At 42.7% G+C, this 24695-nt stretch overlaps 1 protein-coding gene across 1 annotated transcript in view; it reads right to left on the reverse strand.

The window, feature by feature from the left end:
- OSMR (oncostatin M receptor) overlaps positions 1 to 24695 on the reverse strand; it is a 64954-nt gene that overhangs the window by 14749 nt on the left and 25510 nt on the right. Inside the window, exons 4-9 of the mRNA XM_018065635.1 lie at positions 17172 to 17343; positions 9055 to 9324; positions 7649 to 7772; positions 6964 to 7115; positions 4707 to 4849; positions 2470 to 2623 (exon numbers count right to left, since the gene is read on the reverse strand). Coding sequence (XP_017921124.1) covers positions 2470 to 2623; positions 4707 to 4849; positions 6964 to 7115; positions 7649 to 7772; positions 9055 to 9324; positions 17172 to 17343 — 1015 coding nt within the window. The remainder of the gene's footprint in view (positions 1 to 2469; positions 2624 to 4706; positions 4850 to 6963; positions 7116 to 7648; positions 7773 to 9054; positions 9325 to 17171; positions 17344 to 24695) is intronic.

The following is a 24695-nucleotide window of genomic DNA, read 5'->3' on the forward strand; positions in this document are numbered from 1 at the left end:
GAAAATATAGTTTATGGTCCCCAACAACTGAATTTTTTTAAAAAATGAAAATTTTTTTTCATACAGTTGCTAACACTTTCTATTCAACATGAAGGTGACCGTATATCTTTAAAATCTTTGCAACCCCATGGATAATAGCCCGCCAGGCTCATCTGTCCATGGGACTCTCCAGGCAAGAATACCAGAGTGGGTTGCCATTCCCTTCTCCAGAGGATCTTCCTGACCCAAGGATTGAACTCAGGTCTCCTGTATTACAGGCAGATTCTTTACCATCTGAGCCACCAAGGAAATCTCTGAAATTTAAGAGACTCCTTTTTTTTTTCCCTGTAGTTGCTAGCACTTTCTAGCCACAACATGAAGGTAGCCATATATTTTTAAAATCTATTAAGAGGCAGATTTCAATTTGCTAAACAGGCCATCAGAGAAGCCAATGTTAAGTATAAAACATATTGAAAAACTCAAGCGCCATATGAGACCTCCAGCTCAGTGCAGAATCTTCCACTGCTGGTTTGTACATGACCACCTGCATGAGAAGAGAACAGCAGTACAGCTGGTGGTGCCCCATATTTATGTCACTACAGTATCTCCCCATGGGGTCATTTATCTCTGCTCACCGTGATTCTGCTTAAGTAGGATTATAATACATATAAACATCAACTCTGCCAGCATTGAGCAAAGTGTTTATCAGAGTTGAAAAAGTATAGGTTCATCATCAGCAGATTCAACTGATTTTAACTGTGCAAAAGCAAAGTTAAGCATTTTCAGACTTATGATATTATAATCTAAAATAAACTAATTACCAAAAATGCTAAAAAAAATGCAAAGTTTTTTTCTTTCCACTAAGTTTTAGGTATAATTTTGGAATACACTTCCAAAAAAATAATCCCAAAGCAAAGCAATATTAAAGTATAAACTATTAGGATAAGGCAAATCGTCTTTGCTCAGTTGCTTCAGTTGTGTCTCTTTGTGACCCTATAGACTGTAGCCCGCCAGGCTCCACTGCCCATGGGATTCTCCAGGCAAGAATGCTGGAGTGGGTTGCCATGTCCTTCTCCAGAGGATCTTTCTGACCTGGGGACTGAACTCATATCTCCTGTGTCTCCTGCATTGCAGGAGGATTCTTTACCCACTGAGCCACCTGGGAAGCCCACAGCTGAGGAATACACCACATTACCATCAGGAACGGGGCTCTCTGCTCCAAGGATTCTTGGGGGCTCTATACGACTAGAAAAAAATGACTGGACTCCTGGAGGGGCTGACGAGGGGAAGAGGCTACTGAGCACCTCTGGTGACCAGCCCAGGTGTGGATTTTCATGCACTGCCCTCTCTACCACCTCAGTCAGAACACTTTAAAATGTCCCTTCCAGGCTGAAACAGAAAAAAAAAACTCCACAGCCTGCAGACATGAATAACAAGATGGAATCAAATAAATATACACAATCCTTCCTTAGGCAGTAAAACAGCCTGGATTTGAGTCCACAAGCTCTCCAGGCTGTAATAACACCCCGAGAGACACACCAGGCAGTCTGGGTGAGGGGGAAGCTCTGGAGTCAGCTGGCCTGGGTGTCAGCCGCAGTCCTGACTCAGGGGCCTGTGAAACTCCTCATCCTCCCTGTGCCTCCCAGGCCTCATCCACTGAGTGAGGAGACAACAGGACCTGCTGCACGGCGCTGGGAGGATTTGAGGAAAACACTGGGAACCCTTGGAGCTGCGTCTGGCACATACGAAACACTCTGTGCTCCGGTTACTGTTGTTACGTCTGCTGCTCATTAAGTGCAAGCTGGCGCATCTCCCCAGTCCAGGGGCCCAGGCTGCCTCATGCGTAAGCCGGGTGATGGCAGGACTATTATGTGGCATTGGAAGGAGATGAATGCAGGGCTGGGCCATCTCATCTCCTGAGCAATACTTGTGGTCTAAAATGTAGTTATTTGGGAGGAAAACTCTCTGTTTAGTCATTATTGACGAAACAACCTCTGAGAGCGTCATGAGAAAGCTCCCAGTTTGCTGTCGCTGGAATGAACGGCTTAACAATGATGATTAAGCTTCCAGATACTACCTTTCCAAACACAGCCCACGGCTGTTTTCTATGAGATCAGTGCTTTCCTCAGGAAAAATGCTACTGTTTGTCTCCACGCCTGAATGAAAAGTTCATACTTATTTACAGAGCCCCAGTTTCAACAGGAATCCAGCAATACCGGGAGCTTAGAAACCATTTTGGAAAACTAAAGATCCCAGAGAAGATGTTCAGTAGAAATAACCTGGATGGCAAATAAATGTCTGAGGTAGATGTCTTCCCACCCACACTCCGTTAGGCATTAAATTCACTTTTTTTTTTTTTTTTAAGATGGTACTCAGCCTCTACTGTAATACTTTCCCCTGAGTTTTGGTACAAGCAGAAGTTCTCAGGGAAGTCCACCCATCTCCTCTCAGTCAATTTAGATTCCTGGGATGTCAGGGAGCCAAACGTACCAGCTTCAGCTGTGGTGAAGTTTTGGCTAATCAATTCACTCCATTTCCAGAAGTGGTCGGCATAAGCGCAGCGTACACGGGCCATATATTCTGTGTCCGGCTTCAGCTCACTTAAGAGGTACTCACCATTCACTCTGACGGAGATGTTGTGTTGCTTGATTTAAAATAAAAAAAAAGATGAAATGAGGAGGAAGACGACAGAAGTACCAGTGAGCACACTTTATTGTACAGCCAATCACACACGGAACGTCTAGACCTGGAGTACAGCTAGTTCTTTGAGGAAAAATATCTCTAAATTCTAGAGGTTTATGATTAATTTCCTGGACCTTTGTTTTTTTAATTGGAATAGAATCACTTTACAATGTTGTGTTAGTTTCTGCTGTACAACGAAATGAATCATCTATATATATATACATTATATATATATATATATAGACACACACACACACATATATATCCCCTCCCTCTTGGACCTCCCTCCCACCTCATATCATCCCACCCTTCTTGGTTATCACAGAGCTCCGAGCTGAGCTTTCTGTGATATATAGCAGCTTCTCACTAGTCATTTGATATAGGTTGGTGAAGAAGTAATTGTGGTTTCGGACCGTGAATTTTAAATCATTATAACTAGGCTCAAACACATATTTGTTAGGCAAAACAGGAACCATTACAATCCACACATTTTTACCATTAAGAAATAAGTTGGTTTATTCCTGTAGTGTAAAATCTGTGCTTTGGGATTCATCAAACTCTTGGAAAGCATTTTCTGCCTCCTGCTGGTTGTGGAAGCATTTTCTCTGCAAAACATTGTTGAGATGCTTGAAGAAGTGGTAGTTGGTTGGTGAAAGGTCAGGTGAACAGTGCATGAGGCAAAGCTTCAAAGCCCAATTCATTCAACTTTTGAAGCACTGGCTGTGCAATGTCCATTCAGACATTGTCGTGCAGAAGAACTGGGACTGTCCTGTTGACCAGTGCCAGGAATTGCAGTTTTTAGTGCATCTCATTGATTCGCTGAGCATACTTCTCAGATGTAATGGTTTTGCCAGGATTCAGAAAGCTATAGTGGATCAGCCAGGCAGCAGACCATCAGACAGTGACCAAGACCTTTTCTTGGTGCAAGCGTGGCTTTGGGAAGGGCTTTGAACCTTCTTCTAGGTCCAACCACTGAGCTGGTCATCACCAGTTGTCATATAAAATCCACTTTTCATCACACATCAAACTCCAATCAAGAAATGGTTAACTGTTTTTGCATAAAATAAGAAATGACAGCACTTTAAAATGATGATTTTTGTGATTTCTGGTCAGTTAATGAGGCACCCACTTATGGAGATTTTTCACTTTTCCAATTTGCTTCAAATATTGAATTACCACAGAATGGTCAGCACTGAGCTCTTTGGCAACTTCTCCTGTTGTTGGAAAACGATCCTCTCAATTGGTCGTTGACAATTTCCAATGGCCAGTCACTGCACTCCTCATCTTCAAGGCTCTTGTCTCCTTTGCAAAACTTCTTGAACCACTGCTGTGCTATAGCCTCATTAGCAGTTCCTGGGCCAAATATGTTGCTGATGTTGCAAGCTGCCTCTGCTGATTTATGGCTCATTTTGAACTATAATAAGAAAATCGCTTGAATTTGCTTTTTGTCTAACATCATTTCCCTAGTCTAAAATAAATATAAAATAAATAGCAAGTCATAAGCCATTAGCAAAAAACATAAAGTGAGAAGGGCACATTAAAATGATGCATATCATAACCACATTTATTTAAGAAGGTATTCTCATATCAAACAGTAAAATTCAACAATGCAAAACCGTGATTACTTTTGCACCAACCTAATCCATGGTAGGGTATATACGTCAATCCCAGTCTCCCAAAGCATTCCACTCCTCCTTCCCCTCACTCCCATGTTCGCAAGTCCATTCTCTATGTCTGCATCTCTATTTCTGCCTTGGAAATAGGTTCATCTGTACCATTTTCTAGATTCCACATTATGCATTCATATATGATCATTGTTTTCCCATTTCTGACTCACTTCACTCTGTATGACAGACTGGTTCATCCATGTATCTGCAAATGACCCACTTTCATTCCTTTTAGTGGCTGAGTAACATTCCTCCTTGTAAACAGATGATCCCTTCCATTTGAACCCACACAGAAATAAAAATTTCAGGAGATTTTATATGCACTAGTCTCTGTTTAGACATAAAGAAATTTTTGAAAATAGAAAGTTAAGCTCTTACTTGTATCACTTTTCCTTCACCAAGGAGCTGAAGCTGACACAAAAGTGCAGAATTGTGTCCTATGGAGGATACCTTCCAGGTCATGGTGACATTTGTAGCACTGACACTTTTAGGGAATAAGTTATAGGGAGCCAAGGGATGAACTGCCAAAATAAATTAAAAAATAAAGAAAAAACTCAAGCATAGATCCAAAAAGACTTTGGTAAATAGGCACTTCATTTTTTCAATGTTTTACCCAATAAGTATTTTTGCTTATTTTTGAGAAAATGACAAATAAAACCAGACTTGCAGCTAAGATAGAGTAAGCCAACTACAGCCTTTCTTTCTCATTGATTATATTAGAAAAAAATATAAAAAGAAACTGAGGACTCTTAAAATTAAACAAAAGCAGGGAAGAACGTAAGGGGAGTTGAAACTTGGAGAAGTGGCCCATCAAAGAGAAGATAACAGAATCCCGAGTCTAACCAAAGTAACTTTAACAATGGCAAGAATACAATCCAAAATCATTTGACATACAAAACAAAACCAAAAAACAGAAAATGCCACCAATTTCAAAGGGAAAAGTCAGTCAACAGATACCAACGCATGCATCAGGATGATTCCCTTGAAGCTACAACGATTAGATAAAGACTTTAAAACAGACCCATGAGGTGAAAGTAAAGGTGCCTGAAATGAATAGAAGGAAAACACCTCTAAGTGGAGAAAAAACAGTTTTTTAAAAGGAATTAAATGGAAATTTTAGAACTGAAAAATATCATTGAATATCTGAAATAAAAACACCTTCCATCTTACCCCCTTCCAGAGCTGCTGTGTGACCTGGCCATTGCCCACCACTCCAATCTCCTTTCTCTCACAGGAGAGACACAGGACCTTCTTTCCGTCCCTGAAACACCCAGAGCCTGCTCCCATCCCGAGACCTTTTCTAATCCATTCCGTTTGCTCCCAATGCCCTAGAGGTCTCCTGCCTCCCTACCCTTCAGCGCCCTTATCCCAGCTGAAGCAGCACCCCAGGCATTCTCTACCCTCCTACCTCAATTTATCTTCTTCACAGGACTTAGCAATGCTTGGAGTTGCGCTATTAACTTGTTTATATATTTACTGCGTGTCTCCACACTCCCCTCTCCACCCTCTCCCCCAGCACACACTAGCACATATACTCCTTAGGGGCAATTACTCAATCCTGTTCACAGCTGGATCCGAAGTGCCTGCTGGATTGGCATCGCCCTGTAGTTAGCTGACTGACTGAAGTGATAATTGAATGAAATCTAAATGATGTGTAGAATTAAGAACGTAAAAGAAGGACAAGCATTCCAGAATAAATGAATAGCATGATTGAAGATTCTGCATTTCATAAAAGAGGAGGGGGTATAATCAAAACACAGACAGAGACACGCAGCTTCAGAGATGTGCAGATTAGAACCATCACAAAATACCACTTTCCATTCACTCAACTGGCAAAAATGAAAAGGACAACAACACCGATTTGGAGAGAATACACTGCTACAACCACTTTGGAAATGAATTTGGCATTATCTTATAAGTTGAACATTTACATTTTCTGAGTCCTCATCAATTCTACTCTTAGGTATAGGTATATGCTCAAAAAAAAAATTATAGGTGTTTACTGGAGATATATATATATATCAAAATGCTCTTATTAACACTGTATCCAAGAGCATAAACCTTGAGACAATCTGAAAACCCATCAAAGGAGATGTACGAATGAAATACTGTATTTACACAATGAAATACTTTATGGCAGTGAAAATAAATGGACTACAACACCCCTGGATAATATGAGTAAGTGTTAGCAATTTAATTCTATATAAAAACAATTACTAGGATTATTACATATAGCTTAATGTCTCCGGTATGCATTAAAACAAAATAAAAACAGGATTTCATAAGAAATGAGAATATATCCACAAGCACACACAAAATAAATGTGTCATTTCCGCAGTGGAAGGAGCGGGACGGGGGCAGTGGGACGGGAGATGACGTAAGTCATTGTTAGATTTCTAGTCTGAACTGGAGGTAAGCTCCTTGGCATTCATTACACTATCAACACAAACAAATAATGGGGACCACGGGCCATGCATGCACCCATGAGGAGAAGCGTGGCGTGAACAGTAGTTACAAACTAAGACTTTCGCTTAGGCTGTGAACTAGGCAGAAATCTCCAGTACATTGACTCGATCACACAGTGTGTCAAACAAAGCTATGCCAGTGACCACAGCGAGCTACACTCAAGTCTCACCTCCATGGATCAGGTTAAAAAGAATACTGACACTTCTTTTTCTAAAGTAGTTTTCAGCCACGAGTGTAAAGTTATACACTTCTTGTGAGTCTTGAGTTACTTGCCAATCACACCGGTTTCTGTGTTTACAAAGTGTCTTTTTCCCGGAAAATCTTAAAAAAAACACACACACACACAACAATTTCAGGGTTTACACTTTTGTCAACACAGATGTGTGTCCCTGAATCCCTTGGGGGACACGTTCAGTGGTTTTCAAACTATGTTCCACACAACAGCATCGATCCATCACCAGCAAATACTGACGATGAAAACACTGTTTCAAAAAACTTGATTTATGTGCTTAAATACGTAAGGATGAATTGCTGACTTCCCCTCGGGGGTTGTGGAAACTTTCCTTAGTTTACTACTTTGGGTACTCTTAAAAAGTTAGAAATTTGGTAGATCCAGATCACCAGATGGAGTTATTTCACATCAAGATTCACAACTAATGGTCTTATTATTTTTATGCTCCATTTTCCTTTCACCAAACTTGGATAGAAAGTATTATATACCTGTGATCCCTTAAGGGTTTCTTCCTGACCCTGGCAAGGTTGTCTGAAAATATTTGTTGAAAATTGTTGATATGTTGTCACAAGCACCTCAAACAAGGGAGAATCTGTCACTAACGTAACCAGAGCTCACTTACGAATCAAATAGAGTGTAGGAAGGCAGTTGAATCAAGCCAGTGTCACTCCCGGGATCCCAGGTACAGGTCACAGTCTTCAGGTCCCGGGTTTCACAAGAAAAGTCCTTGGGCTCTTCAAGCACTTCTGTCCATACAAAGAAAAGGCAGATGAAACGCTGAGCAGAAGCCCGTTGTTGAAACACAAATGAAATGGAAAGCTCTCTTTGGGATCTGAGGCCACAGAGTTGCTCTGAACACTGAAAAGTTTACTTCAACAGAGGCCAGCGCATCAGCAGCTCCAGAAAGTCACATTCGGGTACCTCACCTTGGCCCCTTCTCCTTCCTTCCCTGGTGCTTTGCTGGGATGTCACCAGGGACAGCGGGAGTGACTGTATGAGGTCTGCACTGCTGGCCCCAGAGCTGGCCAGTGAGCATGCAGCAGTCTGGCGACAACGCAGACAAAATGGGCCAAGTGATGAGTGAATGGAGTCAGTGTTGCCTGGTGTTTCGTGTTGGATGCTGTGGCTTCGAGAGCCTGGGCTGGGGGGAGGCCAGGAAGCCAGATCTGGGGAACCTGCTAACTTCAGCAGCTGAAGGCTGAGAGTTCTAAGGAACGTACGTGCGGCATCTCCAAGTCCCCAAGGCACTGCTGTTCTCAGAGGACACACAAAGGAGTATGGGTGAGCAAGCATCCAGGAGACTGGAGATGGCCTGTGGCAGGGAAAGCAGGGAGGGAGGGGAGGCACGTGCTACCCCACTGTGAGGGGGAGGGCGGAGGCTGCAAGACAACACAGGAGGCCACGGCAGCTCGGGGAGGGGGAACATACACAGATCGACGAGAGAAGTACAAGCTGCCTCCTCTCCCCTTCACCACCCAGTTAAGGGCAGTAAAGGCCTCATCTGCTGAAGTCCTGTGTGGCTATTGATCATACAGCCCTGCCCGTGTTCCTGTGATCCTCACAACAACCATTACTAGACCAGCTCACAGAGGGGGAAACTTGGCCAAGATGGAGCACCCAGCCACGGGAAGAAGATTCAAACCCAGGTCTTCCGACCACGACCTTGGCTGCCTCTCTAGGGCCATCCAGCCTGCAGCCTCTCTCCTCCCCGCCCCGCCCCGCCATCCTGTGGTCATTCCAGCATGGCTCACACAAAACAGGATATTTTCTCAGTGGTTCAGGTCATGACCTGAACTTTCTCCTTTTTATCACTCAATTTTCTAGGAATAAAATTCCAGTAAGCTCAAGAAAGCAACAGGAAATCCGACAAGTATGGCTTCAGAATATCTTTGACAGAGACTCTCCTAGCAGGCTTGGAAAACAAAAGTCAACTGAGGCCACAAGTAGAAATCTTTCTTCTGGGAAAGAAGATTTGATCTCTTCCACGGGAAATGGGAAGAGGGGGTCACAGAGAATGGGTCCACTCACTTGAGACAAAAAGAACGACGCCCTCTGGAACACCTTGGCCCTTACAATAGAAATTGGTCCCAGTTTTCCTATGGAAAGAAACGTTCTTCAGCTCGAATGCCCATACATTTTGATCAAGTTGTTTTCCATATGTCAGTTCATCTTCCAGATAACAGGATATGTTATCTTGATGGTTCCTAGAAATGTAACAAATGGTGACATCGGAGCCCTCTTCCACCAGCTTATCTTTAGGGAAAACGTACAATGGATGATCTCCAAGTGAATTCTGGGCTGCAAGATAAAAGAAGACAGCTCAGTGAGGCTTGGGCTCATATTCAAACCAGTCCCCTTCTGTCTCACTCTCAACAGATAACCTTAGCTTCTTCTACCTCCTGGAGAAAATAAGAACCTAATAATCTATAAACTTTGTTGTGTGCAAAAAAGTGCTGTGTACCATCACTCTTATCGTTACGGGAACATCACTGCTCCGGCTTCCACTGCTGAGACAGCACAGTGACTGTCGCCCTGTGGTCCTGTGAATGACCCTATTATTGCCAGTGATCGGCTGGTTTCCAGGACAGCAGCAGCTGCTCTCTACTGATGCTAGCCATGTAGGAGGTCCCATGTTCAGTGCTTATGTATTTTCTCTCTTGTCATCCTTCTCACCTTACAGCAATGGGACAGGCAGGACTGACCTCAAGTTCACTCACCCTGCAAGTGGCAAAACCACATTCACACCCACCAGCTTCTTCCCAGCTCCCAAGCCACGTGTCCCTCATAAGCTCTAAATCGTCCTGAAAATCACTCATCTTCCAGCTTCTCAGATGCCAGTCACCCAAGTATCTCCTTTCACTTCTGTCTTCTTCCTGTATATCCCACTCATCATCCTCCATGCCTGTATCCTACCTCCTCTCCACGCGCTCCTCCACTCCTCAAGGAGCTGCCTCTGTTTATCACTAAGCTGTCATCACCCCCTCATCACTTCATGCCCTCCAGTTTGGCTTCTGGCCCACCAGAGCTCTAAAACTGCCATCACTGAGGTCACCCAAGTGCAGTGGCCTGAGGGGTAGGATTTTAAGGTCCCCAGGTGATTCTATGTGCAACCAGTTGACAGCCAGTGCTTTGGGGATTAGGAATAATCAGCCTTAAAAGAAATAGAAGAAGACAGGAGCAGATGAAAAGATACACCCTGTTCTGAGATTGGAAGAATCAATATTGTCAAAATGACCACACTACCCAAGGCACTCTACAGATCCAATACCTATAAAATTACCAACGGCATCTTTCACAGAATTAGAACAAAAAAATTTGTGTGGAAACACAAAAGACCCTGAGTAGCCAGAGCAGTCTTAAGACAGAAAAGAGGAGCTGGAAGAAACAGGCTCCCTGCCTTCAGATTATACTACAAAGCCATAGTAATTAGCACAGTATGTCACTGGCACAAAACCAGAAACACAGATCAATGGAACAGGATCAAAAGCCCAGCAATAAATCCACTCACCTGTGGTCAATTAATCTATGACAAAGGAGGCAAGAAAATACAATAGAGAAAAAACAGTCTCTTCAATAAACAGTACTGAGAAAACTGGACAGCTACATGTAAAACAATGAAATTAGAACATTCTCTAACACCATTCATACTGTTTTCATACTGTTAATGGGGTTCTCAAGGCAAGAATACTGAAGTGGTTTGCCATTCCCTTCTCTAGTGGATCACATTTTGTTAGAACTCTCCACCATGACCCATCCATTGTGGATGGCCTTACATGGCCTGGCTCATAGTTTCATTGAGTTAGACAAGGCTTTGGTCCATGTGATCAGATTGGTTAGTTTTCTGTGATTGTGGTTTTCAATCTGTCTGTACTCTGATGGAGAAGGATAAGAGGCTTATGGAAGCTTCCCGATGGGAGAGACTGACCAAGGGGGAAACTTGTTCTGATGGGTGGGGCCATGCTCAGTATATCTTTAATACAATTTTCTATTGAAGAGCAGGGCTGTGTTCTGTCCCTGTTACTTGACCTGAGGTCAGACTACGGTGGAGGTAGTGAAGATAATGGTGACCTCCTCCAAAAGGTCCCACGCAGGCACTGCTACAGAAGCCTGCAGCAGGCCAGTGCTGACCCACGCCTCTGCCAGAGACTCCTGGACACTCACGGGCAAGTCTGGGTCAGTCTCTTGTGGAGTCACTGCGCCTTTCTCCCAGGTCCTAGTGCGTACAAGTTTCTGACTGTGTCTGTTTCCCCAGTCCCCAGAACAGTATGAAAAGACAACAAGAACACTGAAAGATGAACTCCCTGGGTCAGTAGGTGCCCAGTATGCTACTGGAGAAGAGTGGAGAACTAACTCCAGAAAGAATGAAGGGATGGAGCCAAAGCAAAAACGACACCCAGTTGTGGATGGGACTGGTGATGGAAGTAGAGTCTGATGCTGTTAAGAGCAATATTGCATAGAACCTGGAATGTTAGGTCCATGGATCAAGGCAATTTGGAAGTGGTCAAACAGGAGATGGCAAGAGTGAACACTGAGATTTTAGGAATCAGCAAACTAAAATGGACTGGAATGGGTGAATTTAACTCAGATGACCATCATATCTACTACTGTGGCAGGAATTCCTTAGAAGAAATGGAGTAGCCATCACAGTCAACAAAAGAGTCTACAATGCAGTACTTGGATGCAATCTCAAAAATGACAGAATGATCTCTGTTCATTTCCAACACAAACCATTCAATATCACAGTAATCCAAGTCTGTGCCCCAACCAAAAATGCTGAAGAAGCTGAAGTTGAACAGTTCTATGGAGACCTATAAGACCTTCTAGAATACCCCCCAAAAAAGATGTCCTTTTCATTACAGGAGCCTGGAATGCAAAAGTAAGAAGTCAACCGATACCTGGAGTAATGGGCAAATTTGGCCTTGGAGTACAGAATGAAGCAGGGCAAAGGCTAACAGAGTTTTGCCAAGAGAACACACTGGTCATAGAAAACACCCTCTTCAATCAACACAAGAGAAGACTTTACACATGGACATCACCAGATGGTCATTACTGAGATCAGACTGATTATATTTTTTGCAGTCAAAGATGGAGAAGCTCTACACAGCCAGCAAAAATAAGACTGGGAGCTGACTGTGGCTCAGATCATGAACTCCTTATTGCCAAATTCACACTTAAATTGAAGAAAGTAGGGAAAACTACTGGCCCATTCAGGTATGACCTAAATCAAATCCCTTATGACTATACAGTGGAAATGACAAATAGATTCAAGGGGCTAGAGCTGAAAACCAGAGGGCCTGAAGAACTATGAGCGGAGGTTCAGGATACCATACAGGAAGCAGTGATCAAGACCATCCCCAAGGAAAAGAAATGCAAAAGGGAAAAATGGTTGTCTAAGGAGGACTTACAAATAGTTGAGAAAAGAAGAGAAGTGAAAGGCAAAGGAGAAAAGGAAAGATATACCCATTTGAATGCAGAGTTCCAAAGAATAGCAAGGAGAGATAAGAAAGACTTCCTAAGTGAACAATGCAAAGAAATAGAGGAAAACAACATAATGGGAAAGACTAGAGATCTCTTCAAGAAATTAGAAACATCAATAGAAATTTTCATGCAAAGATGGGCACAATAAAGGACAGAAATGGTATGGACCTAACAGAAGCAGAAGATATTAAGAAGAGGTGGCAAGAATATACCAAAGAACTATACAAAAAAGATTTTCATGACCCAGATAATCACAATGGTGTGATCACTCACCTAGAGCCAGACATCCTGGAATGTGAAGTCAAGTGGGCCTTAGGAAGCATCACCATGAACAAAGCTAGTGGAGGTGATGGAATTCCAGTTGAGCTATTTCAAATCCTGGAAGATGATGCTATGAAAGTGCTGCACTCAATATGTCAGCAAATTTGGAAAACTCAGCAGTGGCCACAGGACTGGAAATGGTCAGTTTTCATTCCAATCCCAAAGAAAGCCAATGCCAAAGAATGCTCAAACTACTGCACAATTGCACTCATCTCACACACTAGTAATGTAATGCTCAAAATTCTCCAAGCCAGGCTTCAACAGTACTTGAACCATGAATTTCCAGATGTTCAAGCTGGATTTAGAAAAGGCAGAGGAACCAGGGATCAAACTACCAACATTTGTTGGATCACTGAAACAGCAAGAGTTCCAGAAAAACATCTGCTTTATTAACTACGCCAAAGCCTTTGACTGTTTGGATCACAATAAACTGTGGAAAATTCTGAAAGAGATGGGAATACCAGAGCACCTGACCTGCCTCTTGAGAAATCTGTACGCAGGTTAGGAAGCAACAGTTAGAACTGGACATGGAACAACAGACTGGTTCCAAATCAGGAAAGGAACACATCAAGGCTGTATACTGTCACCCTGCTTATTTAACTTATATGCAGAGTACATCAGAAGAAATGCTAGGCTGGATATAGCAAAAACTGCAATCAATATTGCTGGAGAAATATCAATAACCTCAGATATGCAGATGACACCACACTTAAGGCAGAAAGTGAAGAAGAACTAAAGAGCCTCTTGATGAAAGTGAAAGAGAAGAGTGAAAAAATTGGCTTAAAACTCAACATTCAGAAAATGAAGATCATGGCATCTGGTCCCATCACTTCATGGCAAATAGATGGGGAAACAGTGGAAACAGTCAGAGACTTTATTTCTTAGGGCTCCTAAATCACTGCAAATGGTGACTGCAGGCGTGAAATTAAAGATGCTTGCTCCTTGGAAGGAAAGTTATGACCAACCTAGACAGTGTATTAAAAAGCAGAGACATTACTTTGCCAACAAAGGTCCATCTAGTTAAAGCTATGGTTTTTCCAGTAGTCATTTTTGGATCTGAGAGTTGGACTATAAAGAAAGGTGAGCACCAAAGAATTGATGCTTTTGAACTGTGGTGTTGGAGAAGACTCTTGAGAGTCTTGGACAGCAAGGAGATCCAAGCAGTCTATCCTAAAGGAAATCAGTCCTGAATATTCATTGGAAGGACTGATCCTGAAGTTGAAACTCCAGTACTTTGGTCACCTGATGCGGAGAGCTGACTCATTTGAAAAGACCCTGATGCTGGGAAAGATTGAAGGCAGGAGGAGAAGGGGACAACAGAGGATGAGATGGTTGGGTGGCATCACTGACTCAATGGACATCAGTTTGCATAAACTCTGGGAGTTGGTGATGGACAGGGAGGCCTTGCGTGCTGTAGTCCATGGGATCACAAAGAGTTGGACATGACTGAGCGACTGAACTAACACCATACACACAAATAAACTCACGATGGATTAAAGACCTAAGTGAAGACCAGATACTCTAAAATTCCTAGAGGAAAACATTGGCAAGACACACTTTGACATAAATCACAGCAATATCTTTCTGGATCAGCCTCCTAGAGTAATGGAAGTAAAAATAAACAAATGGACTCAATTAAACTTAAAAGCTTTTACACAGCAAAGAACACCATAAACAAAAGAAAAAGGCAAGCTACAGAACAGGAGAAAATATTTGCAAATGATGAAACCACAAGAGATTAATTTCCAAAATATACAAATAGTTCATATGGCTCAATATGAAAAAACAAATAAGACAATCAAAAATGGACAGAAGAACTAAATAGACATTTCTCCAAAGACAAACAGATGGCAAAAAAGCACATGAAAAGATGCTCAACATCACCAATTATTAGAAAAATGCAAATCAAAACTACAATGCAAAAGAAAAAAAACTACAATGAGGTATCACCTCACACCAGTCAGAATGGCCATCATTAAAAAGTTACAAATAATAAATGCTGAGAGGGTGTGGAGAAATAGGAGCCCTCCAACACTGTGGTGTGGCCACTATAGAGAACTATATGGAGATTCCTTAAAAAACTAAAAATAGAGCTACTATATGATCCTGCAATCCCACTCCTGGGCATATACCTAGAGAAATCCACAATTTGAAAAGATCCCTGTAGGCCTATTTACAAATACCAAGGCATGGAACCAACCTAAATATCCATCAACAGAGAGATGGATAAAGAAAATGTGGTATGTGCATATATATATATATATATATATATATATATATATATATATATATATATAATTTTACTCAGCCATAAAAAAGAATGAAGTAATGCCATCTACACAACATGGATGGACCTAGAGAGTATCACTGGAGAAGGAAATGGCAACCCACTCCAGTATCCTTGCCTGGAGAATTCCATGGACAGGGGAGCCTGGTGGGCTGCTGTTCACGAGGTCGGACATGACTGAAGCGACTTAGCAGCAGCAGCAGCAGAGAGTATCACACTAAGTGCAGAAAGCCAGACAAAGACAAATAACGTATGATATCACTTATACGTGACTCTAAAAGAAAAAATAAAGACACAAATGAACGTATTTCCAAAACAGACTCACAGACACAGCAAACAAAACGAAACAACAACACATGGATACCGAAGGAGAGAGAAGAGTCCAGGGAGTGGATAAATTAGGAGTTTCAAGTTAACATATAAACATTACTGTGTATAAACCAGATAATCAACAAAGACCTAGTATACACAGGGAACAGCCTATAAGGGAAAAGAATCTGATAAAAATACATATAAATGTATAACGGAATCACTGTGCTATTCACCTGAAATTTACATGATATTATAAATCAAGTATAATTTAATAAAAATTTTACAGGCATAATCAGCTTTCCTATCAATTTTGGGGTCAGTGTGGAGGTTACAATTTTGAGAAACCTCGTCTATTGTACCAAAGTTGCTAATAATCTTGTTCTTTCTGTTTCTGTTACTATCTTTTTAATCTCTCTCTTTTTTTCTTTTTCTCTAAGTGTGCCTCTCAGCAATAGGATGTGATGGTTAAGAGCATGGCCCATGGAGCTAGATTTTCCAGGTTAGAATACTGGCTCCACCACTTAGTGGCTGGATGACCTTAATTTTTTTTTTTTTTAAAGCTATTTGGGCCTCCACTTCCTCATCTGTGAAAAAGGGATGAGAATTATACGCATTTCCTAGGGGAGATGTGACAACTAAATACACATAGTGTTGAAAGCAGCAACTAGGAAGCAGATTTTATTCTATTAGTATTAAACTAATCATTGGGTCTCTTGTGGGTTAAAGTGTTATCGGTCTGAGTTAAACTTGCATAAATACTTAGCTAAGGAATGGTTCTCTTGGTAGGAATTTCAGATAACCTATCAAGGTATATAGTTGAGAGCATCAGATGCCAGTGCTTTACAGCTAACCTATAGCTTAGATGAAGCATACGAAATTGTGAAGAATGCTAAATTTTAATTGCAACAAAATAACCAAAATTAAGAGATATTTAAAACACAATTACCCATGAATTCATTACTCAAATGAAGAATTACTTCCAGTTTTCCATATTTCCCTCCCTTGTCTCTACATTAGGGGTTGGCAAGCTATGGCCCGTGGGCCAATTCCAGCCACCATCTGCTTTTTGTAAATAGAGTTTTATTGGAACACAACCATTCATTTACACACTGCCTATGACAGTTCCCATGCTACAATGGTGGAGTTGAATAGCCCCGATAGAGAATGTAGGGTTGTAAAACCTAAAATATTTCCTATCTTGTCCGTGATGGAAAAAGCTTCCCAAATTCTGCTCTGGTTATATACACATTTTGTGTTGTTCTAATAAAAATACATGTACAATTTATATTTTGCTTTGTGCACTTAGCATTCTATAATATACATACTTCACACATATGGAAAATGAATCCTACATTGTCTGAATTTGCATAATTATCTCAACGAATAAATTCAGAGGGAAAATCCTCAGACCTCTGTCTGTCTCCCAGTGGCAAGTTTCACATCCATGCTTTTTGGGTCCAATGCGTATATGCTCAGTCATGTCCGACTCTTTGTGGACCCCGTGGACTGTAGCCTGCCAGGTTCCTCTGTCCATGGAATTTTCCAGGCAAGAATATTAAAATCCTGAGACCTCTATCTCCCAGCGGCAATCTCACATTCATGATTTTTAGATCCAGGAGGAGCCAAATATAAGTAATGCTGGTGTCTACCTGGAGTTCCTCAACAAGGACTTCTACCATTTGACTACTGATCCCCAAGAAATATTAGATAGGAAACCCCCTCACTCTTTTATAGCCTCACTTCTTACCATCTGCTTTCTCCCATGAACTCCAGTTACTCCAGAACCTGGGTGCAGGAATCCTGGCATCGTCCACCATAGTCCTCATTCTTACAAAGTGTATGGCACATTCCAAAGGGAGCTCAGATTCCCAGCTCCAGTGCAGGACTTGGTTCCGCTTCACAGTGGTGCTGTAGTTCCCCTAGAAATAAAGAGAAAAACTTGGAAGCGTATAGCCATGCAGTCCTGAAAAACGGCTTGGCTGGACTTATCCTAAAGCACACACTTTAAGAGTCTACTAAAACTCCAGGATATGGACAAGCTCAGTCTGTTTCCAGTCAGCCAGCTCCTGTGCTCTGATGGTACAGCAAGGAACAGCAAGGAATAGCCTCCTGCCTATTGAAAACTTGGCTCCCAATCTCTTTGGGCCTCTAGTTCCGGGGGGATCACATGAACTAACTGAGAGAGAGAGAATAGACACTACTTGAGTCTTAGGGGAAAAGATCAGAGAAAGAAGGTGTACGCACAGTTCTGGTCACGAGAGCATGCTGAGAAAATTCTTGCAAACTAGAGAATTAATTGAGGCACCTTTTTAAAAATAAGCAAGATTGATAAGAATTTTCTAATATTCATCAGATCAAACCTCAGCAGAGCTGGCAGTCCTGCATGGTTCCCAGGACTTCCACTGTCACCCAGAAGTTAATAGATCACTTGCCATGATCCCCTCGGTTTTTGTCTTATCTTTTCAGATGTGGGGGCCACATGGACCATGCTGCCTTCCTTGAGCTCCAACCTTCACAATCTTTAGTACCCAGAGATGTCAACCACATAGGCAGAACTTACATTGTGCTCTTGGGAAGCTTGTCCAGGTTGAAATGTAATTTGCTTTTCCTGCATAGATTTTAGTCTTCATCTTTCTAAAACACTGGTGTTTTCATTCTTAAATTCAATAAACTTCAATGGCTCCTTTTACACTTTACCCTGTCATCCAAGGCCATTTGCTGTCTGACTCCAACCTGCTTCTCCCTTGCAGGACTCTTCTCTCAAGAACCAATGGTTTGCCCCCACGCTGCTGGACCAGCTTTGTGCCTTTATATCTCAGTGCTTCCTCATGCCGTGTCCCCACCCCCATCCCCCCGCTCTGAACTGGGAATTGGTCTCAACCTTCAAGCCCGTTATACCCATCTCCATGAAGCTTTTCTTACTCGTCCCTCTGGTTTCTTCCCACCCCCACCTCTCCCCAAGCTCCCCTGCATGTGACGGTTGTGTTCAGTCGCTAAGTCGAGTCCAATTCTTTGTGGCCCCATGGACTGCAGCAAGCCAGGCTTCCCTTTCCTTCACTATCTCCTGGAGTTTGCTCAAATTCATGTCCATTGTGTCGGTAAGGCCATCCAACCATCTCATCCTCTGTTGCCCGCTTCTCTTCCTGCCTTCAGTCTTTCTCAGCATCAGGGTCTCTTCCAATATGTCGGCTCTTCGCATCAGGTGGCCGAAGTATTGAAGTTTCAGCTTCAGCATCAGTCCTTCCACTGATTTTTCAGGGTTGATCTTCTTTAGGATTGACAGGTTTGATCTCAAGAGTCTTCTCCAGCACCACAATTCAAAAGCATCAATTCTTTGGCACTCAGCCTTCTCTATGGTCCAACTCTCACATCCATACATGACTACTGGAAAAATCATAGCTTTGACTATATGGACCTTTGTTGGTAAAGTGATGTCTCACCTTCTTTATTTCTTTTTTTTAAACTTTTTATGTTGTATTCGAGTACAGTCAATTAACAATATTGTGGTAGTTTCAGCTGAATAGTGAAGGGACTCAGGTATACATATGCATGTATCCATTCTCCCCCAAACCCTCCCTCCCATACTTCCTTATCTCTTGTAAGTTTTTAAAGTCTATTTGTCTCACATGATTATTGCTACTCCCACTTTCTTTTGATTCTTATTTGCATGGAATATCTTATTTCCATCCCCTGACTTTCAATCTATATGTATCTTTAGGTAAGGCCTAATCTCAACTACTGTCGGTAGTTGGTGGCATTTCATCAGTGGTCAAGCCCCTGACGTGAATATGGTACCGTAGAAGCAGGGACTGGGCTTTATTCTTCTTCTTGGACCACAGCTCCACGCACCGATGCGCCTCACTGGGATGCCTGCTTTCTGCCCCCACAGCTGTAAAACAAGGACAACACATACTTTGCCCTTCCTGGGGAAAACTGAGTTTGCATCCATTTTTTAAGGGCCAATGGCAAGTCCTCCAGTGAAGAGGAGGGGGCAATACATATGTCACATGCCACCTGGAGCTGCCAAACTTGGAGGCCTTCCCTCCACTATGCCTTCCCCTCCCCCAGCTGTCAGCCTTATATGGTGCCCTTGGTAGAACCAAACACTATTCTGGAAGGAGAACTGCTTAGCCCACCTGAAGGGCATCTAATCATGCATGTCCTTTCCCACTCTAAGCAGAACTCCCATTTGTAAAGTGCTTCCATTGTTTCAGTTTATGGTATTCCTATCCCTATAAAGGGCTTCCCCAGTATCTCAGGGGGTAAAGAATCCACCTGCATTGCAGGAGACCCCAGTTCAATTCCTGGGTCAAGAAGATCCCCTGGTTCAATTTCTGGGTCAAGAAGACCCCCTGGAGCAGGGATAGGCTATCCACTCCAGTATTTTTGGGCTTCCCTGGTAGCTCAGATGGTAGAGAATCTGCCTGCAGTGTGGAAGACCTGGGTTCGATTCCTGGGTTGGGAAGATCCCCTGGAGGAGGGCATGGCAACTCATTCTAGTATTCTTGCCTGGAGAATCCCCGTGGACAGAGGAGCCTGGCAGGCTACATCCCTGGGGTCACAAAGAGTCCGACATGACTGAGCGACCGAGCACAGCACAGCACAGCACATCCCTATAAAACATTGCTTTTAACAAGTTTTGTGGTCCTGACCCATGCAATTTTTACTATTTAATGTGCACAATCTCGGGTACATTTTCTGCATTGTTTAAAAACTAGTACAAAAAATTGGTCAATCAGTGACCTTGCTATAATACGAACATTATAGCAGTCATGGTGACCTTGCTATAAGGTGAACATGCCACAGGCTGGATTTCGCCTCCTATATCCCTCAGGAATTCAGCCACTCTCTCCTCTCATTGTTATCACCTACTCCAGGCCCCTCTCCTCTGGACCAACCCCACTGCTCAATTCAAACTGGTCACACTTCACCTCCTCCAATCCTCCCAACTTCTCCCCACTGTGGAACCAGAGTGGTTTTAATCAGATCTCATCACCCCTTTTCACTGTTCCCAGGATAAAAAAACAACACCTGAGCATGATCCGTAGAGTCACATGTGATCTGGCCCCGTCCTGCCCACTCCACGTGCCCCATGCTTTCAAGCCTGAAAGCTCCCAGCCCCTTTCACTCAGGGCCTCTGCTCACCCCAGCTGGATCTTCCTGGAACATTCTTCTCCATTCTCCATGCTAAATTAGCTTCTAATCTTCTTTCCTACTTTGACTCCAACTGCCCTTCCTCCAAGCTGCTAGAGAAGGTCAGGCCTAATCTCAACCCATAGCCCACTGTCAGCAACCTGCACTCCTCACATCTAGGACACTTTAACTTTGTGATCATCTCCTTAGTTTTGCTCAGCATTGAAAGCCCCACGCCTTGAACAAGGCCTGGACCTGAGCCCACAGTCTAAAACTATGTGCTAAATGATTTCATCAGTTCATTAATATGTCACGAGCTCTGTTTTTGCCAGACCCTCTTTGTGTAGATTCTGTCTAACCACAAAGTTGTGCTTTGTGGTCTTTATAGCCATGTTGTAGAGGAGATAAAAGTTTCCTTCAATGCATCAATTCAGTGACTTTTAAAAATGTGATGACTTATGTTTGGGCTGTTTTCATTCATTGATGTGGCAAGTTTAATTTGGCCCTGGCAGACATCAGCAAGTCATGAAAAACTGGCATTTACATGATGCCCAAATGAAGTCACTGATCCATTCCCAAGAAGTGAGCTTATTCCTCCCTGATTCAAGCTCCAGGCCTTCTTCCAAGCTTGACTGGTTACTGTACTCTGCCTTCCCCTGCCATGGACGGAACCATAGAGCACGTGACTAGAAAGGCCAAGGTGAGACTACGTGGTGAGTTCTGAGTGGTCGGCGCCAGCCAGGAGCCAGCTCAGCGTCCCTGGACCAGCTGCAAGCACCTGGGTCAAGACGCTTGTCCTTTGGTTTATCTGTTATTGTTATTTAGTTGCTAAGTCACATCCAACTCTTTGTGACACCATGAACTGCAGCATACCAGGCTCCTCTGTCCTTCACTATCTTCCAGAGTTTGCTCAAACTCATGTCCACTGAGTCCCACCCAGTCACCCCCATTTTCCTTCTGCACTCAATCTTTTCCAGCATCAGGTTCTTTTTCAATGAGTCAGCTCTTAGCATCAGGTGGCCAAAGTACTGGAGTTTTAGCTTCAGCACTAGTCCTTCCAGTGAATGCTGCTGCTGCTGCCAAGTCGCTTCAGTCGTGTCCGACTCTGTGCGACCCCATAGACGGCAGCCCACCAGGCTCCACCATCCCTGGGATTCTCCAGGCAAGAACACTGGAGTGGGTTGCCATTTCCTTCTCCTATTTAGGGTTAATTTCCTTCAGGATGGACTGGTTTGATCTCCTTGCTGTCCAAGGGACTCTCAAGAGTCTTCTCCAACATCGCAATTTGAAAGCATCGATTCTTTGGTGCTCAGCCTTTTCTAAGGTCCAGCTCTCACATCCATACATGACTACTGGAGAAACCATAGATTTGACTAGACAGACCTTTGTTGGCAAAGTAATGCAGTCTAGGTTTGTCACAGCTTTTCTTCAAGGAGCAAGTACCTTTAATTTCATGGCTGCAGTCACCATCCACAGTGATTTTGGAGCCTTTTCCCCATCTATTTGCCTTGTTTTATTTATTTATAATACATATTTAATACAAATTTATAAATGTAACATAAATAAATATATTTATTTACTATTATCCATTGGCTTATTTGGGAACACACTATCGGAGCCATGAGAACAGGAAGCTGCTCCTTCTCAACAAGAGGGAGGTTGCATTTCAGGGACCTGCCCTATGAAGGGAGATTATGGTCCAGATAGAAGCAGTCTCCCTCAGCTGGCTTTCTGAACCTTAAGTGGAGGGGCCCTTAGGTCCTTCCTTCACTGCAGGCCCGAGAGGTTCAGACAACAGCTTCTCATGGCATCGTCTGTTCTGGGATGCATGGTAACTGATGACTGGGAAAAGACTGTGTGTGGCCATAACCCCCACGTGGAGCCCAGGGCTCCAGTCAGAAACAGAGCTGCCTGGAGAGGGGCTGTTCCTTCCTCTGGGTATGGAGGGTCCTACACCACCCAAGGCCAGCAGGCAAAGGGAGAGAGTTCTGTGTGTGCGTGGTCAGGGGTAGGTCATTGCAGGTTTGCTGTGTATCCTGGACTATCTTCTCAACTGTGCTGCAAACTATTCAAGTCAAAGCTGATTTTTCTTTACCTGTTCCTGGCATCTGACATAGGCAGGTGTGATTATCTTTTGTCAAATGAATAAGTGACAAAAAAAAGAAAAAAGCAGCATCACAAACCTTTCTGTGCCCTAGGGATCAGGCTGGGCTGGATGTTATGGGAACCATGTAATGGACAAGGCAAAACTCTACCCTCAAACACCTCCAGCCGTGGTTGGTTACAAGTAGATTTCAGCAGCAAGAAACCTACTTAGCAAGAAAGAAAAAGGTTTCTCTTTTTACCTTGAAAAGAGAACTAGTACCTGAATCAAAGGTCTAAACAGATGTGAACAACTGTCAGTTTAGGCTCTCCTACCATTATTTTCTTTACTATGGTAACAAAAAGAACCATCTTTTAGAAGAATAAAGAATGGGATCCACCTGGTCTATGGTTAATGTTACTTTCACTAATGGGGTTAAGTGCTAGTCTTCCACAAATTCCTCCAGCCCTCCACTCAAATTTCTTTTCCCTAGGCAATTCTTAGCCTCAACATGACCTCTGCTCAATGCTGTGCTAAGCCCAAATCAACAAGTGTATCCATCAATAATACAAAAAATATGAAAATACAAAAATTATCCCTGTGAAAGGGATAGAGGGAGGAAGGGCTGGGGAGGGAATAGCTGTATACAAGCACCGCTGTTATATGCAATCTAGAAAAATGGTACAGATGAACCATTTGCAAAGCAGAAACAGAGACACAGATGGAAAGAACAAACGTATGGACACCAAGGGGGAAAGAGAGGTGGGATGCACTGGGAGATTGGAATTGACATATATACATCCTACATATAAATACATAGTGAACGAAAACCTGTAGGACAGGGAATTCTACTCAGTGCTCTCTGATGACCCAAATGGGAAGGGAATCCAAAAAAGAGAAGATATATGCATATGTATAGCTGGTTCACTCTGCTTTACAGCAGAAACGAATACAACATTGTAAAGCAATTATACTACATCTCAATAAATGTTTTTTAAAAAAATTAAAAACCAGGGAATACAATGTAATTGTTTCTCAGATCTGTGTCTCCTGGCCTGTAGTCCTAACAAACTCCATATAAACTACTGTTTTTGGCCTTACCAAAAAAAAAAAAAAAAAAAAAAGGAACATCAAATAACTCTCATGGTAGGAAGCTGCCCTTTGAGGGACAGAATTATAGACCTGGTATCAACCTTAAATCAATAGTCAGAATGATATTTAGGCCACTCATTCAGATCTCAAAGGTGATGATGATGGATCATTAAAGTAACTGGAACCTTTAAAGTTAGTGACTTTTATGCTTTACTAAAGGAACTGACCCTTTGGGTCCCTGTATCCATGCCTCCACTGCCTGAGAGAACAGTAGCTGTCCACTTGCAAATAGAGGTCCCCACCAATAAAATATCCATATTTCACTTCCCTCTAGGCAAATTCTGTTTCCCTACAGTGAGAAGATATTTCACTGTCCCTCAACCTCCCATGATAATGAATGATCATGATGTGGGCATAGATTACTAGGGCTCCCTGCACCATACATGGTCATTGAAGGAAACCACCAAAGTGCCCCAGAGCAGCAAATGGGAAAGCATCAAGCAAAACAGACACAACCATGACTTAAACCAGACTAGAGAACATCAGTCCCAAATAATTCAAAGGCAAAAAGAGTATGAGTTCAGGATTTCCTTAATTTAATTTGCTATAGAAAAAGGCACATGTGAGGAAACAAAGGACACGGTAAATTACTCTCCGACAAGGTCCATGGAGGACCTCTTTGCTGGGTAGAAGAGAAAATGCTAAAACGTTTTCTTCCTTGTATTTCAGCACAGTATTAATAAAGAAACTGCCTGAGAGCCACACTGACATGAGAACTGCCGAACTATTACATCTGATTTAGGAAACTCGTTGGTAGGCAGAGAAGGAAGAAGGAAGAGGAATAGGATGGTGGATCGTGGATTTTTGGAACCCAGTCTTCACAAGGATAGACCCCAACAGCTTTCATAGAGAACAGAGAACTGAGAAAATGATCTATTTTTACAGCACAACCCACCCAACCTA

The sequence above is a fragment of the Capra hircus genome, chromosome 20 (assembly GCF_001704415.2).
Source record: "Capra hircus breed San Clemente chromosome 20, ASM170441v1, whole genome shotgun sequence".
NCBI lineage: Eukaryota > Metazoa > Chordata > Mammalia > Artiodactyla > Bovidae > Capra > Capra hircus.